The 20,116-nt window shown below is 34.4% G+C and overlaps 2 protein-coding genes across 2 annotated transcripts in view; both read right to left on the bottom strand.

Annotated features, from left to right (window-relative positions):
* Nucleotides 1-2,936: 2,936 nt before the first annotated feature.
* Nucleotides 2,937-12,297, bottom strand: LOC125676749 (prostaglandin E2 receptor EP4 subtype-like). Its single transcript, XM_056159004.1, has 4 exons — nucleotides 12,108-12,297; nucleotides 10,799-11,076; nucleotides 9,081-9,204; nucleotides 2,937-8,442 (listed from the first exon to the last, which is right to left on the bottom strand). The coding sequence occupies exons 1-4, from the start codon at nucleotides 12,295-12,297 to the stop codon at nucleotides 8,207-8,209; spliced, it is 828 nt and encodes a 275-aa protein (XP_056014979.1). The 3' UTR covers nucleotides 2,937-8,206.
* A 5,222-nt stretch (nucleotides 12,298-17,519) lies between these two features.
* Nucleotides 17,520-20,116, bottom strand: part of LOC125675214 (uncharacterized) — a 12,236-nt gene continuing 9,639 nt past the window's right edge. Inside the window, exon 7 of the mRNA XM_048912731.2 lies at nucleotides 17,520-20,111. Within this exon, the coding sequence (XP_048768688.2) occupies nucleotides 19,927-20,111 (185 nt within the window). The 3' untranslated portion in view covers nucleotides 17,520-19,926. The remainder of the gene's footprint in view (nucleotides 20,112-20,116) is intronic.

Below are 20,116 nucleotides of genomic sequence, written 5' to 3'. Positions count from 1 at the left end.
TCCAGATTTTATTTTTTAATTAAATATAATCACATTCCTTTAAAAAAAATTGTTAACTTTATAAAAATAACTCATTAGGACTGTTCAGTCTGATCGCTGTTTCAGAGTTTTGCAGGATTGCTGGTACCTTTTCTAGAATAATGTCAAGCATGGTGTTTGTCTGATTAATCAACAATCTCCTAGGCCAGTTGTGTAACTCCCATTGTCTCTCACCAATGATGACAAATGTCCAATTGATCAACCATCACTTTAAAATTACTCTCAATCTGGACTCTTATGTGTGAACATTACAATGTCAAAAGAGACAATCACAGATAGTAGGTCTCCAAATATCATAATGGACAAAGTGTTTCTTATAATCCTTCAATGCATATGTCCTCCATTGCACAGCTACAATTTCCCCCCAAATTCTTCTCATAATTGAAAGGTACCAAGAGGAAAATCATAAGTTTTATTATATCATATATACCAATATTTTGTGTATATTATCAAAAAAACTACATGTTTTAAAAGACATGGATAAAACAATGATGAATTCATTTTGTAATTCCTAGGGTGAAGTTTTGTTAAAGTAAAAACCTATCCTTTCAGTGCCTCACAGATCCAGCAGAGTGGTAGAAAAATGCGGGAAAACTTTAGTTTATTTTGATAAATCATGCCAGTCTCCCTGTTCAAAATATCGTCTGCTACAGAGCACGTGTAGAGTCAAGCATCAGACTGCTGCTTATTCTGATAACACTGCTAAGCCCTGCCCTCTTGCCATATATGCTTAATTGCTGTAGGGGTTTAAATTTTTCTAGGTTACTCCCGGCCTTTAATCTATGCAAGGAAAACGACAAATTACGCATAGCTTACCTAGTTTAAGATTTTTTAGACATTTGAAGGGAGTGGTTAGTTTTTTTATCTGTGTCAGAGTTAGACCCCTTTCTATATTTATGGTATCACAGAGTTCGGGCCCAAAACGGGCTTAGCCCCTGTGGGCAGAATAGTCAACTTGATGACGCGTGACGTAGGACACTGACTGGTAGAAGTAGAGATATTGTAAACACGAGTTCCCGGTATGTATCGTCTGCTTTACGAGTTCGATAACATGGCGGAGCAAGCAGCGACTTTTGATCTAGGAGATCTTAGTGAAATGGGGCTCAGTCAACGAGGGCAATATAGATGAAGAGTGTTGAACTTTTGTACTTGAATTGGAGCCGAGTCGCATTCCGCCGTTCCTACGACACAACCAGTGTTCTACGTCTCCTCGAACGCAATGCAGCATACATCCAGTCACCACTTGTTCTCTTCCTTTATATCTAATTCAGTTTTTAGCCATTGCACATTTCATTTGGCGTATAATCCATTTAATTCTGTACAGTAACTCTGCCTAACCTGAACACACAGTCAGTTTTGTTGTTGTTTACCGAATATGTTCATCCGTTTTAATGTTTACTGTATGACAACTTCAGAGGTGTGCATTTCTGAATGGTTGGTGTTATTTCCTTCCGAACTCCTCCCATAACACGCGCGAATTATTTCCATTACTTTGGAATGAAACAGAACTTGAATGAAGAGGATGAGGTAGGAATTGGACATGCTATTGAAAATGTTCAGTTTAACTGCCAGAGCGTCCTTGTCCCTTGATATGTCAAATCCAAACTGATTACAAGCAAGTCTAACCTGTGATAAAAACAGATGAAATTAATGTTTTGTTTTGTTTTTCGAATTTGGAGATTATATAATCCTATTATTTAAATTCGCATTGCGTCTTGCTCCTTTCTAGAAAAGATGATTACATTTCAAATCAAAAGTATATATACCATCTATCCTTCTGTGTTTAGTAAACCAGAAGTGATAAAAGAATTAGATAGGTTCTATGAGGAATGTGTTTTGATTCCAGCTGACAAAGCTTGTAACAACATTGTCTTTGTAAGGCTCTTTATTACAACTGTATTTCAAACGATCTTAATTCCACTTTTGGCGATCGTACTTATGCTCCAACTGCCCTTTAAAAAGATGAAATTCTTCAAAACTATGCTTCAGTTTTAGACACATTTAATATCCCAGTCAATGGGTCGGATGAATATGAGTTGCCGTGCCTATACTGGATTCATAAACTTCAATATCAGACTTCTTAGTAATGTCCATATATACAACACCTTGTGTAATACATAAGAGGGTACTTTACATATGCTCTCTCTCTCTCTCTCTCTCTCTCTCTCTCTCTCTCTCATGCAAATGAATTGTACATAAAATGGCACGAAAATGTGTATATTATTGAGAAACGTCGTATATGACCATTTTAAAATAAGTAATTGGATGAATGAAATGTGAATCAATTCAACAGGCTGCAATAGAAATAAGTGATTGTCACTTTTTGTCACAAATATCTTGTCGCATGAATCCGTAATCTTGACTCCGTAACTTGACTCTAAATTTAACTCTCTAACCTTACCCAGTCTATGCGAAAGACATCGGACCGTCGGACCTGACCGATGTGCAGTGCCTCAGGTCCGACGCATCATTCTTTACACCGGACCGGAATGTCCGATGTCTCAGTGTCCGGTTTTGAGCTTTACTATTTTGATGCGGAGTCATTTAAATGTTTGTTATAAGTAAAAAATAGCACACAAATCCAAATACGTAAATGAATGTGATTAAAACCGCATGGACTGTCTTGAGTATTATACGGGAGGGATCCCTGGTATAGTATTACTAGTATAATAAATAAGATTCCCTTGGTTTTGCATTTTCACGTGTTTCACTTTTTTACATTAGGTTTTTCGGTCTGACAAAATTTGGTTCGGTCCGGTGTGTTCTTTGATTACACAGGACCGAATGTCCTGTGTGGTCCAAAAAACTTTCGCATAGACTGCTTACCACGGTACAATTGACCTTTCTCATTCTAAAATACTTGTCTCAGATACAGCAAGGGTTGGAGTAAAATAAATTATCTGCATAATTTGCACAAAATTATATAATAATATTCCTTTTTCTTTTCTTTTTTTTTGTAGGTTGAATAACCCACTTTTGTTTTGAAGCAACTGTCTAGATGAGGGATAAATACTGTTTAATATCATTTCTTATATTACATAGCATACTGCTCCTCGCACTCATGTATTGTGAATCTCTAAATTTTTGCTATATCCTATTGGTCGTACCTCTGTTATTAAGTCACTTGCTATATCTAAACTCTAAGTATTGCTTTACCCAATCCATCGAAAGATATTATTAAACAACTAAATCAGATTATGTTTGAATTCCTATGGAAGAGTCCTATTTCTAAAATTTAGAATAAAGTAGTCACTCAGAATTATGAAAAAGGGGGACTTAAAATGATTGATATTGAGAATTTTATAGACACCATGAAAATATCCTGGGTTAGAGAATTACTCAAGTGTTCTGCCAAATGACAATCAGTGATAGGTACAGATATTGATATCAGTCACGTTATTAATTTAGGGTCACTTTATGCTTTACAGAAAGTGAAGAAATCTAAGAATCAGTTTTGGTTTGATGTATTTCAATCCTGGAATAAACTTGTTGATTGTTATGCGCATGATAATAACATCACTCAAGAACAATTGTCTTCTAGTGTTCTATGGTATAACGAGAACTTAAAGGTAAATAATAAAATAATATTTTTGAAGGCATGGAGTGAAAATAATATCAACTTCCCTAATTCATTATTAGACGATGATGGAAAAATAATGGAATACAACAAATTTACATTTATTTATAACAAAGTAGAAACCATTTTTTAAGAATATTTAAGTGTAACCAAAGTCAATGTAGTAAAGAAAATAATGAAACATCATACGATTGATCAACTGAGTAAATTAACAGAACCTTTTATTCCAACACATTTAATTCCTTTGATTTTAGACAAAAATGGAAATTTAAAAAATTATAATACTCTTAATGATAATGAAGTAAAACCTACAGGCCAATTAAAATGGAATGAAAAGTTTCAAATTTTACAAGTTGAATGGAAAAACATTAATACTACTGTACTTTTATTACTTAAAGGAAAAAATACAATGGTTTCAATATCTTGTTAACCATAGGATATTGCATTTTGACTACTAACACATTCTTAAAAATTATTCACAAGTCAGATGCAGATCTATGTACATTATGTAGCCAACAAAGAGAAAGTATTGAACATCTATTGTATGAATGTGAACTAGTTCAATTATTTATAAGGAACGTAAATAAATGAATCAGTGACATGTTTTCTTTTGATGTTGTAACTTGTAAAAAGAATGTATTCTTGGATGTGCTGATAATGAATTTAGTAACATTATTAATTACCACCTTAAATATTATATATATTGTTGCAGATGTCAGAACAAAACACTTGTGTTAAATAACTTTAAGCTGACGTTGTTATTGTATACAATATAGAATTGAAATTTGCTATTAGAAACAAAGTTCTATGTTGAAATGTTTTTTGACAAAATGGAAGTTATTCGAGCAACTTAGAATACAATTATACAATTTTATGAATTTATATTGCTGTATGTACGGATATTGTTAAGTACACAATTCAGTAAACTACATGCAAAGACTATCATTATATATTTATATTGCAAATCACATTTTCCTCTATGAACCAACCAATTTCAGCGCGCGACACAATCCGTTCACATTGACTATGAACGGATTATGAACTAGCTTAAAGCACGCGACTGAGAGAGCGTAATGGTTTGGAAAAAAAATAGAACATCTGTTACAAAGATCTCTCAAGTCACACCTTTGGATTAAGATTGTAAACTTACGTGGATTATCATCTCAATCTTGCGGTCTCCTACCTCCAAAATACAGTGCACCTTGCAATGTTGATAAAAGGCAGGGTGAGACGAAATGTGACGTCATGTCTATGTGTTGACGTACGTCACAATAACTACTGTGACAGAGGCTAGGAGTTCATTTTATGCAACAAAATAGAAGGAATGTAAACAAACGGTGTTTTAGTAAATGAATATAAATATAAGAAATGAACATCACTTTTGAGCTGTTCATGGTCAATATGAACGGATTTGGATTTGAGGCAAATTCTCTGTGAATCGCTAACGCGATTCACAGAATTTGCCTCAAATCCAAATCCGATTTACACAACATCCATGCCATATGAACCTGTCCAAATTGTAGGATAAAATAGAATGTCTTCATAGTCTCACAGAATAATTTTAATAAAATAGGAATTCCATTAATTACAAGAAAAGTTATTGTGTCGGATGTGCATATTGGTTTTTCCCTTCACAGTTCTTCTTGCGATCGATGCTTTATATCGGTCACATTTGGCAGATTTAGTACCTGCACTCCCTCACATAGCTTAATAAGTTCGCCTGTTTTCTTGTAAGAATAATCAATTCCTAAATGCCTTTAGAATTTTAATCAGTGTCGTGGTTTGCAGTCTGTTATACATGTAATATGTATTCGATACCATAAATACATTACGTATGCCTAAATAATGTTTACGTATCTTGTCCCGGTAGCACGACTTTACGCGCCTTTAATTTGAAGAGTTCCACTAATGGAAATGATAAATAACACCAGTAATTCTGAACACAGGTAACTGGGAATGATTCTTAACCTAAGTAATTACCTAATCTAATCCTAATTAATTACTGTAATCTCCAGATCAGCCTTATCAGGCAACACCTGGAACGTCCTATCCGTAAAGTAAAATTAGCTATCTCCCAGAATCTTGTCGGATTCTGACTTGTATACTTTTTCTTGAGTCCGGGGTAACAGACGGGACAACCCCACCAGGAACGGGGCAACACACGTACAGACGGGTCAACTCTAACTTTCCCCGGACAATCCTAATCCCCATCGAACCAACCCCGGCTAAGTATTCTACGGGACTATATCGTTTATCTATAACTGAAATAACTTAAAATCGAGTCAATAAATCCAATTATAATAAAGATTAAACACTTACATTAGAGGTACTCTTCGTAGTAAAAAACAAACAAAAAAAGCCGTCTCCAACCTAAACAACTTTGACCCCAAGATCGGGGTCAAATAGAAATCGACGTGGCCCCAGCTCTGACTTTTATAATAAAACAAATATGGCACCTAACACGAACAACGTGTTTGTACATCACATTAGAAAATCGCTATATACACAAATATATGTGGATGAACACCATGCTACTGAAGTAATCAGCGTAAGTAGGCAATAGTCATATTAATAACTTGTGGTTTTAAAGACAAACCTTTGATTAAAACTATAAATAACACCGGTATATGGCACGCCAAATTCACAACAATGAGCTAAACATAGTTTCACAGTTGATAAACTAGGTGTATCGACTGTAAACTATAGTTTACGGACCGTAAACTATAGTTAACGATTCGTTAACTATAGTTTTCATCCGTAAAACTATATTTAACGGTTGTAAACTATAGTTTACAAATGCTAATCCAAGTTTATCTGTCTTTAAATAAACGTTAACAATAGATTTTGCTGATAAATACAGATTCACATTTGTAAACTATAATTTACATTCGTTAACTATAGTTCACAATTGTTAATCATAATTTCACAAATTGTGATACTATATTTATCAGATAAACTTAATAATAGTTTAGACTTGTAAACCGTAGTTTACAATCGTGAAACCGTATTTATCAGATAAACTATGTTTTGCAATCGCTAATGATTGTTTTCATTGTTAATTATAGTTTACGCTTGTGAAACATAGATATCTGTTAAGGTGGGTCCTTAGTCCTGGATTTTTGGGGTTTAGGTAGCATTTTTTTGTTTGGAATCAATAGATTAACATTCAGAGTAATGAGAAAAGGCAAAATAGTTAAGGATTTCCAGATTTATTTTCATTACAGACACTACTGAAGTAATGTACCCCTATGTAGATTTTTATGAAATTCATTGGAAACAGTTATCTGTTGTTATTTTAAAATAAAAACAACAACAAAAATTTTAAATTGCATTTATTTATCAGGAAACATGTCAAGAACTAAAACACATGTCATTTTCACTATGTTCATTAAGTTTTAGTATAATAAGTGCAAAATCATTGAATTAGCCTTACTCTCCAAAATGTTAAAAAACAAACAAATATGGACACAATTTCCTTATAGCATGGTTTACATATCATTTTTTCTGGTTATATTAGTAGATGTACATCTGTTATAGTTATTTATGAAAAAAAAATCCATACCTTTCCTTAATAATTTCAAATCTATAGCTTCCAGAGTATGTATACCCCCATAAAAACCCTAAGTCTGGCACCATACAACTGAGCTATTCAAAACCACTCATGGATTAAAATTTTATGTAATTTCATGAAAAGACACAGATAATAATTCCTTATCACCTTGGTAAAATGTTTGTGAAAAATATAGGAAATCTATTGCATAATGGACTTGATAAATAATTCAATGAAAACAGAGTTATTGTCCTTGGATTCAATATTTTGAAACGCATAATTGACTATTCAAATATAACTAAGACTTTTGAAATATTTTATGGCTAACAAGATTTTTTACAATAACTATTGAAAAAGACTCCAACAAAATTTATGTTCCAGTCATTAAATTATTGACTTTGCACAATCTTATGACGTCACAGGAGTGTGGAACTACGTTAACTATGGTTTACAGATGTGAAATATAGATGAACGAATCGTTAAGTATAGTTTACGGTCCGCAAACTATAGTTTACAGTCGATAAACCTAGTTTATCAACTGTGAAACTATGTTTAGCTCATTTTTGTGAATTTGGCGTGCCATACCGGTAACATCGGGTGTAAAAAAAAAAAAACAATAGCAACACACACGCACATGTAAACATACCCAGTCAACGACTGGAAATAACGAGAAAAGATCGTAAACTATATATATATGTAATCAAGCTTGCAATATTAACTAAAGAATCCCATTTTCCTACAATATCCTAACCAGATAAATGGGGTAAACAGAATTTTCCCACCAAAATTTTTTTTTCTTTTATCACAAAAATCAATAAATGCATTGATCAAGTTTGTCGTTAGTGTTTTGCAGCACATTCAGCACTCAAACGAAAGAACGACGTCATAGTGTAGCACTCAAACGAAAGAACGACGTCATAGTGTAGCACTCAAACGAAAAAACGATGTCATAGTGTAGCACTCAAACGAAAGAACGACGTCATAGTAGCACTCAAACGAAAGAACGATGTCGTAGCTGAAAATTGAAAAGTGTAACTGTATCAACTTGCATAAAAAGAAATACAAGTCTTTATTTTAATCAAACATACCAGATACGGTGCGGTGCATATGATATACAGGACTGACACAAGCCCCATGATAATAATAAACTTGATGTGTTCAACCTCTTCTTTAAAAGATTGTTTCCTGTTTGCGAGGTCCACCCGGCGTTTAATAGCAAGCACCTCATATATGACAGAGATGTTGCAGAAAATGGTGAAGAGCATGCAGCCAGTGCCTACAAAATATTCAAGAAAAAGATAATTCTCAAACACCTAGCCCTGTGACGGAACCAGAAGGGTTACGTAGGTTGCAACCCCTCTCCTTTTGGAAGAACATCTTTAACCAAAAATCAAAGCTTAAGGTCATTTTTTTGCTATTTTGGTTCTTAAGCCTTGCTTTCTAGGTAAAACAAGGGTAACAACTTGGGTCGCAGTCCTCTTTGATAGGACCTTCCCCAACAGCCTGTCATATCAATAGTCGAGAAAAGGATATTTATCAAACACCCAATCTGTCATATCAATTGCAAACGGTATATATAACAAATGTATATGGTTGGTGAAATATTGTCAGTTCAATATAACCCATTTAGAACCGTGAATCCCATATCTTTGAGGTCTTCATTTATCCATACTTAAAAATTTTTGAAGTCTTAATTTATCCTTTAAGGACGTATTCTACAATTTTCCCGGACAAATATGGATACCGTGTATAGAACCATCTAGTCGATCAACTGGGTGACCCATACTTAATGGCTGGTGGTACATGTATAACTTTGTACCATACAGGGGAAAATTAAATACTAGCATCGGTGTAACGTTATGTCCCGGCCTTCAAATTGACAACGATACAGTACGTTGACTCAGTGTCCCTTACCTTGAAGGAGTATGTAGAAAACGAAACTCCTGCCTGCAGGAGAGGTGTCGTTCCAATGGAAGTCACACCAGTAGTCATAGCCATACGAGTTCACTCCCATGAATGGTAAAGTTGAGAGTAAGATCTGTTCAAAAACGTGTCACTAAGTATAACGCTTAAAAGGATTAGTCTTGTGAAAATTTCCATATAATTCAATAGTCTTAGGGAATATTTTCTACACATTTCACGAATACGAGTAATGATATTTCAAATGGTAATGTATTTATACATCATGTATATTTCCTAATCATTGGCGACAATAAATATATATAACCAAGAGTCACTTTACCACGGGCTACTGAATATACTTGAATGTGTCAATTATTACCCTTTTTATGGGCAGCTATGTGTGTACGTATATCATGTGTTAACCTATCATTGGTTCCAACATTTACCCAGTGCTAAGGATGTGCCAATGAAATAAGCCTTACTTTTGCATGTTTTTGGAATTAAAGATAAGGAATGGAAGTCGTTATCATATCTTAAAAGCATTGGTAGCTGGGGAAGAGGAGGGGGTGATATGAGAATGTATTCAGGCTACAGAGGCTTAAAAGAAAATAAGCACCAGCCCCAATGTCATGAATGAAAAATCGATCAGTCATCAAAATCAGCATAACTAGTACTTTTAGAAAGTAAAACTGCATTTGTAGCATTGTAAGAAATGGTCAAACAATATCAGATATCAAAATAGGAATCGTTAGCATTGTCAGGAATCAACATCACCAACATTAACATTGTCAGAAATCAAAATTGGCATTACTATCATAATCAAAATTCAAACCAACATTTCTAGGAATACTAGTAACTACATGTATATCAGTATTGTTAGCTTGCTACTTGTATGTATAGGTTGATTGGGTGTACATCGTTTAACGTTCCGCTCGACAATTGTTTTCCATTCATATGAAGGCTGAAAATTTTAGGTCTGTGCTCGGCGCTTATGGCCTTTTAGCAGGGGAAATCTTTACTTTATCGTGTCATCCTTATATCACACGGTGCCTCGGTTTTTTGTGGGCTAATCTGAAGGATCGTATCATTTTATCGCCTATTACGATAAGCACGGGGTACTGGGGGACCTATTCTATTCGGATACCCACGAGAAGGTACATGTACGTGTATGTATGTAACATTCAAAATCGGCACTTGCATATGCTTCCTGTAGAAGATGTTATGATCTGCTCAATCCTCAAGCTGACACCAGCATCGATGATAATGATAATTATGGAATATCACAGTGGATTATCGCTTGCCATTACAATAACATAAAATATATGAAAATGTTGTGAAGGTGGAGTTGGGAGGTTGTTACATATTGAATTCAAGGCTGATTGACTATATATACTTCCCACGAAACCCATGAAGAGCTTAAACAGTCAAACAGTCACTACAGGAATTTACCGAAAGTATCATAAGTAAGATATAGCATTCCAATATTAACGGACCAAATGTATTTCAAAATGAATAGGCGTTCATCTAGCACTAACGGAATAGATATGTAGATTATTTAACACGAACCGAATAGACATATGTACTGAGAGTCGTGATCATTTAACACTCTGATCATGTAACACTAACCGAATAGACATATATACTGAGAGTCGTGATCATGTGACACTAACCGAATAGACATATATACCGAGAGTCGTGATCATGTAACACTCTGATCATGTAACACTAACCGAATAGACATATATACTGAAAGTCGTGATCAAAATTCTTCGTGGTGGCAGCAGCTGCTGGTAGCGAAAAGGAAATCGCAGTGCTATATATCTTTCTATCGTCATGAACAGCACCATCATTTGCGCAGTTACCATGATGGAGCTTCTGCAGAATCCCCGGATAGTGCAACCTGTGTCCCCTCCCATCGCACAATACCCCAACCACCTGGAAGCTAGTAGTAGTGAATTGCTGATTCCTAAAACAAAAAAATAGATGACGACGATGATGATGATGACAACTCAGACAAAAGTATTCTGCAATACATCTGACAAATGTAAAACCATGAGTCATTAAAAACACAAAATATTCAAGAAATGAATTTCATTTTTATATGAACTGAGACGCTTTACGGCAGTACACTTCTTGAAGCACGATCTGTGTAGCACTTCATGAAATGTACATATCGACGATGTGCGCATCACTTCACATATACCAACGTGAAATGTTGTATGTTTACATTCTATTTTCACTTCTATCGTAATTTCCCACCTTTGAAATTGGCGTACTATATTTTTGAAGTTTTAAATGATAATTTTATATTTAAAAAAATCATTATCACTAACTTGACTTATATACAGATTTATAAAATGTGCAACATGTGTACGTTACGATGAAATTGAGCAGAAATAGTAGCAGTTATTGAGTAGGTAAATAGTAGCAGTTATTGAGTAGGTAAATAGTAGCAGTTATTGAGTAGGTAAATGCATAATCACAGGACAGGTCAGATCCGGATCTGCTACTGCAATATTCATATGTAATTTTTAAACAATATTTTAACAGTTTAAAAGAGTGAAATGTTCAACCGTCTCGTTTAAAGTCAGCATTTCGCAAATTATATGTTCGTTATAACGATCTAGTATGCCAATACAACCTATCATTGGGTCAAATGCTGTCTGACGCGTTTCATACCGATTGTTAGGTCGTTCTTGGCACACTGATTTTGACTACGGATAACTCTGTTTACCTGATCAAGATATAGGGCTCACAGCGGGTGTGACCGGTGGACAGGGGATGCTTACTCCTCCTAGACACCTGATCCCACCTCTGATGTGTCCAGAGGTCCGTGTTTCCTCCAACTTTCTATTTTGTATTGCTCGTGGAAGTTATGAGATTGAAGTTTCGTTATTTTCACCTTCATTCCATAGTTGGGCACTTTATGGCCAAAATTTGGATGTCCAATCGTATAACATATACTGGTACCTGTGAGCCATTTTCTCTACAATTACAGTGTCTTCAATTATAAAAGAAATCGCTGTATGACATACTCACCGGCAAACATCAGATCGGTAAAGCACACTGCTATGGACAGAAATTTAGGTTTTGAGAACTGCCTTTGCTTGTACATGGATTGAGATAGCCAAATAATAGCAATCAAACTGAACAGCCCCGTCAATGAAGCCGCGAAGGTCCCGTTTAGAGGAACCGTAGGAGTATTAACACAGGTGCCGTTGACCATCATCCTGAAGGCTTCTGTTGCTCAACTGCTTTGTTACATTCTTAAGATTATAAAACATGGACTAATATTTCAATGATCAATAATTAATTTCGGAAGATTCGTCCATCTATGAAGAGGGTAGTTTAGGTCTTTTTAGTGATATAATTGATACTATGAAAGCTTTCATCTTTAATTTGGATTTCTGTACTAATGAGGGATCGTCGTATACTGGGTTTGATGAGTACATTTATTTCGCGAAAGTTCATTTCTTAATGACAAGAATGTACTAATGAGACTAGCCCGGGTGTTCATTGAAGGGTAAGTTATCTATCTTTCAAATCAGCAGAAATATTTTACACAGCCACACTTGAGACTTCAGTAAAGACGAAATCAAAATAATTCAATCAACAGAGCTGCATGCAGAATGAATATGTTTCAACTTTCCATCAGAATCGAAACGTGTGGAGAAGATTCTCTAGTGGTGAGTCTCAATACACTGGATTCTTAGAAAATATAACATTGACCTTGTGAAATTACAGGCACCTTCCTCTCACCATGGAGAACATGTGTATCAGCTTTGATTACCCTAGCCTTATTGATATTTTACCTGAGCTTAAAGATCAAATGAGTTTTTATAGTCGTCTGTCTGTCGGTCTGTTCGTAAACTTTTCACATTTTGATTTTCTTCTTCAGAACCACTGGGTCAAATTTAATCAAACTAGGTGCGAATCTTCCTTGGGTGAAGGGGATTCAAGTTTCTTAAAAATGAAGAAGCAAGCCTCTTTCAAAAGGGAGATACAATGTAATCACAAAAAGACAAAAAATAGTATTGGGTCATTAAAGATTCTTCTCAAAAACCGCTGGGCCAGAAAAGTTGAAATTTACAAAACACCTTCCTGACATATTGCACATTCAAGATCCTTAGAATTACGGTCCCTGGGAGTAGGGTGGGATTACGTTAGGAGATCAAAGTATTACAATGGAATATGTAAGGATTTTTAAAAAATATCTTTTCAAGAACCACTGAGCCAGAAAAGTTGAATTTTACATGAATGCTTCCTGACATAGTGCAAATTCAAATTGTTAAAACCATGGCAATCCGGGAGTAAGATGGGGTCAAAATAAGGGATTAAAATTTTACATACAAATATACAGGGTAATTTGAAAATGTTCTTCTTAAGAACCGTTAGGTCAGAAAAGTGAAAGTTTACATCAGAGCTTCCTGATATAGAGTAGATTAAATATTGTTAAAATCATGGCCCCTGTGGATAGGATGGGTCCACAATAGGGGGAACAATCTTTAAACATATCTCTATCTATGATATATAGGGCTTTCAATATGTTGTATAAACATTCTTTACGGCATGATCTTTCATGTGATGCCATGGAATGTGATATTGAGACCTTGATCTGTAAGTTTGATTTACTTTTAATAAAAATCAGATCAATTCAATGTGTCCTATACTATTTAAGGTAGATCTTTCATATCATGTATATGCAAGACCGTTTATTTCATAACACCTCTGACCTTGAACTCAGAGTTTGACCTATTTTTAAGAAAACATAATCTACATGTACTGTGTATATTTGATCCCATTTGCCCATTTATATTTTTGTATTGCTTATGAGTTGTGAGATTGATCACTGTTCGTTACCTTCACCTTTCATCCGAAATAATTCTAATTAGGGATTTCACATTTTGGATATAGATTCTCTATGGTAAGACCTTACGCCAGAATGATGTTTAGACTTTTGACCTGGGAGCTTGACTTGAAAACCCTAACCTATTCAATATTTTCTGAAGGTAGGGCTTCTATGTTTTGTAAATACATTTACATGTAGATTTATGCAAGACCTCATCACTTCGTGAAGTTTGACCCTGTGACCTTGGAGCTGGACCACTTAAAAAAATAATTAACTATTCAATACCTCCTGGTGCATATTGATGTCTTATAGCAAGACCTTTCAATTCACACTATGACCTTTGAATTTGACATGCTTTTAAAAATGTATCCTGTTAAATATCGTTGGAACTGTTCAATGTAAAGCTTTCATATTATTTTAATAGATTGTTTATGACAAAACCTTGTGATACAATGTTTGATCTTGTGACCTTGACCTACTTTATAAAAATCCTGACTTAATTAATATATCCTAACTATCTAAGGTAGAGCTTTCATATTTTGTATATGACTTCATGACAAGATCTTGTCATTCTTTGGTGTTTGACCTTGTGACCTTTTCCTGGAAATTTGACCAACTTTTGATAAAATTATGACCTATTCAATATCTTCTGAACTATTTCACCCAGAGCTTTCATATCTGGTATATAAATTTCTTATGGCAAAGATCTTGACCTTGGTCTTATCAAGAACTGCAAAATAAAGTCATATTGGTGTTACGGCATTTCTGTGTTATGTTAATTTATTTTCAGTTATGTTGTCATCCTTTGGTGCCACAATATGTGGTCAAAATGTTTCGTGGCAATAAAGATTAATAAAAAATCTTTAAAATCACAACACCTCAATGACAGTTGGGCCAAGGTAACTCAGGTGCGCAATGTGGCCAATGGGTAAATCCTTCAAGGTGCTGATGGGTGAACAGACATACAGAAACACTGCACTATACCATTATACATCCAGTCTATGTATCTGTATATTAAGTAGTGTTTCTACTATCTTGTTTGGTACAAAATCAATCCTATGAATTCGACCATTTGACCCTGAAAAATACTAGGCGTCTTTCTCTAACCATTGGGAACACGTGTATAAAGTTATGTTGGAATGACAGGTGCAGACGGAGTGCGTCATACTATAATACATGTACAACCCGTTTATGTGGGTTATGAAAATCAAATTTCATAAATAATGAGAGAAAGTAGAAGTGAGCAAGCTCACATACCCCACGCTCCAACATTACATGACAATATCTCCCATAATGAATGGTAATGCTGTGCGTTACTGCAAGAGCAGGACAGACAGGCTCGAAATTCTAAGTTCAAAATGGGCATAATTCCAAAAGTAATGAATCAAAATTTCTTGGGAATATCCACATCTGCATGGTGTATCATTACTAACTACAAAGTTTCACGAAATTCTGTTGAGCAGTCGCAGAGGAGTCGTGCTGACTAAAATTGGACTAAAATTGGACTGATGGACTGACAGACAGGTCAAAAACATTACACCCTTCGCAATTTAGTTGCATGGTGTATAATTACTGAAGTCTGACTCTGATTGCAAATACAGAGGTGAAACCTGACCCAGGTAGGCTGGACATCATAGAGCAAGTTCTCAGACTAAAATCATTGCATTGTGTTCAAAGCTCAACTCAAACATATGAATGGTATGTTCCGATTTCCATTTAAATTCGAACAAGAGGTACTGTGAGCAATACTCACTAAGAATACCCCCGTTAACCCCAATCTCCCAAAGGGTGTTGTTAATAGGTATAAATTACCTCTTTCCTGAGTGTAAAAATATGGTATGTTGAAGAAAATGAAAGATATAGTCCTAACACAAATCCATGGTATAAACCTATAATTTTGACCTTGAGATCAAAGGTCAAGGTCATAAAGAGGTCATGAATGTACATGACACATAGTATCATGGTGATGGGTGTCTTATGGTATGACTATGTCAAAACCTATAATCAATTTTGACCTTGAGGTCAAAGTTCAAGGTCATATAGAGGTCATGAAGGTACCTGACACATCATCTCATGGTGATACACTCATGTATCAAATATGGTATGCCTATATGTCAAAGAACAAAGAAGTCATGGCCCTGACACGAATCCATTGTAAAAACCTTTAATTTTGACCTTGAGGTCAAGGTCATTTGGAGGTACCCGACACATCATCTCATGGTGATACACTTATGTGTCAAATATGGTATGCCTATGTCAAAGAACAAAGAAGTTATGGCCCAGACACGAATCCATTGTAAAAAACCTTTAATTTTGACCTTGAGGTCAAGGTCATATAGAGGTAATGAAGGTACTCGACACATTGTCTCATGGTGATCCACCTGTGTGCCAAATATAGTATGCCTATGTCAAAGAACAAAGAAGTTATGGCCCGGACACGAATCTGCGCAGACAGAGTGATTCCTGTATATACCCCCTGAACTTCGTTCGCGGGGAGGGGGGGGGGGGGGTATAATAAAGATACCAAAACTACTTCTTTTCTTACTTTCTTTCAAAGTACTAACCACGTGATTGTCTTAATACCATACCACTTGCTAAATTCCCCAGCAATTCTTGAATTGGTGCATGTCTAACTACTTTACTGTTTGGTACATAATGAATTTAGTCCGATAGGTCCTTATTCTGTATCAACAGTTGATGAAATCAATGTTAAAACTGACGACACCATTATTTTCTTTCCGACCATGTGTGAAGAATCATGTGTACACACGATGTATACATTATATCGTCGATACAATTATGGCAAACTGAAGATGTCTGAAAGTTAAATCAATCATGAATGAACTAAATCCTTTCATCAAAGTCTATGTTGTACAACTTGCAGCATATACTGTCATCATTTTTTTGTAAATCCTTTTCTGCTATTCCTAAGTATGCAGTACATTTAGATTTTATACAGTATCAGCAAACTTACACATAAATACTATATACTAAGTTTGGCCCCACCCTGGGGTCAAAACCTTCCTCTTGGGAAAATCAAATTTACAAATTTGGTAAAAGACTATCTGCTCTATCCATTTAGTATCAAAAACACTAAAGAAAATGTTATTTAAGTGTTTTACACATAAACATTATATAACAAGTTTGGCCCCGCTCTGGGGTCAGAACCCCTACCCCGAGGATCAAGAAATTTACAATTTTGGTAGAGGCCTTCCTGCCCCCTAGGGCCCCTGAGGTGTTGGATACCTGATATTTACAATTTATGTCCCCCTTGTCCCAATGATGCTTCATACCAAATATGAAAAGAATTGGATTGGTAGTTATTAAGAAGAAGTTAAAAATTTTCAATTGTTAACACACGACGATGGACGACAACCAATTGCAATAAGTCACCCGAGTTTACTCAAGTGACCTAAAAAGTTAAAATCATTGTCATCAAGTTCATTTAAAAAATATAATACATTGTAAAAACAGTCATTAAATTGTTATTCTCGCCCCTCCGGGACCTTCACAACTACACTCAAAAGTAGTTTATGTCAAAACCTTGGCATGCTCTCTTTTCCTTTGAAAAATCTGTAATAAGGAAGCATAACAAACATTGGTACTTTAATAAAATAAATTTATTTGAAATAATTCTTTAATAGAGTGGAATGTAATGTCACTTCTTCAAGAAGGACAAAAGCCATTACAATATCAATTTAAAGGAATGAAATAAGTCTGGTCAATAAACAAAAACACCCACCCAATTCCCATTCACAATTACAAGTAATTAACTACAGGCGATGTTGTTTATTTTAATTTACATGCTCTGACAAAGAAATTGGTTTCAAACCAGCTTATACAAGTATGTAAGTAAATTATTAGACTATTACAGTTGTTGAAATTTGCCAGCACTCCAACTTGTATCATGGATAGCTAGATAATGTGTAATGCTATGTACAAATGCATGCATCTATCACATACCGGTAACTTATGAATAACATTAGGAACAGATATTTGTACCATGGTATTATGGAGTAAAGGAATATTTTACACTGTAGGTATCAGAAACAAGGTGTCATATATTCTAATCTCAAATAAGTTCATTTAGGCATATTGTAAACCATGATAAATTATTGCCATGGTTTTTCAAATTAAAGAATCTATCAATCTAATGGTATCATGTTCTTCTAACGAGTAGCACTGAAATTACATGTAATGAATATCATGTGCTTAATAATAAATAACAGATGGATGTACAACTTTGCCAAAAATTGGTAAATGAACAGAGAATTGCTATTAATGCTAGGTACTTAAACATGTAATTATGAAATAAAGTATCATTTCTTTACCTTCATTTGGATGTGCAGTTGGTCTTGTCAAATCCTGTATTAGTACCCGAAAGCCATTATAAAAGATTTGATCACACATGAACTACATTTCACATCATGATGAAGTTATAGGGAAAATATATTATTACTTACATTTATTGCTGATGCATATATATTAACAATATATCAAATCTAAAAAAAGATGTGCATTAAAATTCGAAGTTTGGAAAATATTGTTAATTGCGTTACTTAATTATGACATCATTAAAAGATCATAATGATTTTATTGTGATGTCATGATTGAATTTATATGACATTTGACAAGCCGCTTTTCATTTCAAATTGAAACATTGTTCATTGAGTAACATTAATGTAAAAAAAAAAATAGCAAAACATGAATATCAATCACTGAATGTAAGAATATAAACCATATTTTTTTAATAATTGCAAGATGAACAAGAATATGTTGAAAACTTTGATTATTTACAAAATATGATGCACACAACACATAATGATGAATAATATGAATGACTGAAGTAATTATAAAAATATGAATGACTGAAGTAATTATAAAAATATGAATGACTGAAGCAATTGTATACAATCTAAAGAACAACACAATTCATCATTTGGAATGTATGAAAGATATATGTATGTGCCTTGTATCAATATATCCAATAGTGGTGATTAAAATTCCATCTATCAAATCTATAAATATTTAACTGTATTTGACTTTCATCACTAGTGCAGTACAGGGACACTTAACACAGTTTCTTCACAACCTTCTATAGTCCAAAAATAAAATGAACCATATTGTTTTCAACTACTGTATGTATATGTATATTGTGAAGGTTTTGATAGCTAAACAATAAAATTAAACTACCACATTGTGAAATCTACATGAAATACGGTAGCAGCTTAATGAAATTTCACAATGTACCTAGAACCTTTAGTAGTATTGGTTAACGCATTATCATGATTATAGGGAGACTGTATCTGTTACTGTGTATTCTTAGAAAGCTTTGGTAATATTTATTCTGCACATACATGTACTAATATTTGCAACGGGTGACAAAAATCTCTGAACTTGGAATACTGCAGCTATAAACGATTCCACCAGGAAATGTTGCTGAGTATAATGCACAGTATTAAGAATGTAAAAGTAAAAAAAATTTCCACAGATAAACCAGTTGTGAATATAAAATGTGTGTCCCCTTCACCTGTGACTACTCATGACTCATTAAAATGGAGATAAAAAAAATTCTGCAAATTGTACTAAGTTATTTATCATGTTTATCAGGTGATATTACAGGTATTTATTTCGTAAAAAACATTGCACGTATATTTACAATATCCACTAGCACTATACAATCTAAGAAAACATACATTTGCAAATTTTTTTTCTCTTATTTTACAAATTGTCAAAATATAAATAGATGAAGAAAAAAAAAATCACTCAAACAAGTACAACCATTCACAACACTGCCAAATTTTAACAACCAATAATTCCATGCCATTGTATATGTCTGACATGATACATGTATAAAAACCTACAAGAAATTAACAATGCAAAAAATAATCTGCTATTGGAATAAATTTTACATTTTGTGTAAAACTTTGTCAAAAATGATATGTATATTGAATCCATGATATGTAAAATGAAATGGCACTGCCTTGTATGTAAATATCCAGTTTCCTTTCATAGTTCGCCATTGCTGGTAAATAATTTGACCAATAGAAGGCTGAAGATGACCACAATCGGACTGTACAGGATATTGCTTCCGCCATTACATTTGTTGCCCTTGCAGAAGCAGTAGTTGACAGACCGCTGAAAGGTGGTGATAAACTTCTTACAGCCAATGTAATCTGTGACGGGCTGTAGAGCTACA

Source organism: Ostrea edulis, chromosome 3 (genome assembly GCF_947568905.1).
Source record: "Ostrea edulis chromosome 3, xbOstEdul1.1, whole genome shotgun sequence".
NCBI lineage: Eukaryota > Metazoa > Mollusca > Bivalvia > Ostreida > Ostreidae > Ostrea > Ostrea edulis.
Note: the sequence above shows the minus strand (reverse complement) of the source record. Positions and strands in the feature narration are given on the sequence as shown.

What these genes read in the sequence shown, in the direction of transcription:
- LOC125676749 (XM_056159004.1), bottom strand. Translation starts at nt 12,297, where the DNA reads ATGATGGTCAACGGCACCTGTGTTAATACTCCTACGGTTCCTCTAAAC. An exon ending in TCAGTATATATGTCTATTCG is followed by an intron (nt 9,205 to 10,798) that starts GTTAGTGTTACA and finishes GTTTTTGAACAG; the next exon opens with ATCTTACTCTCAACTTTACC. An exon ending in TTTCTACATACTCCTTCAAG is followed by an intron (nt 8,443 to 9,080) that starts GTAAGGGACACT and finishes AATATTTTGTAG; the next exon opens with GCACTGGCTGCATGCTCTTC.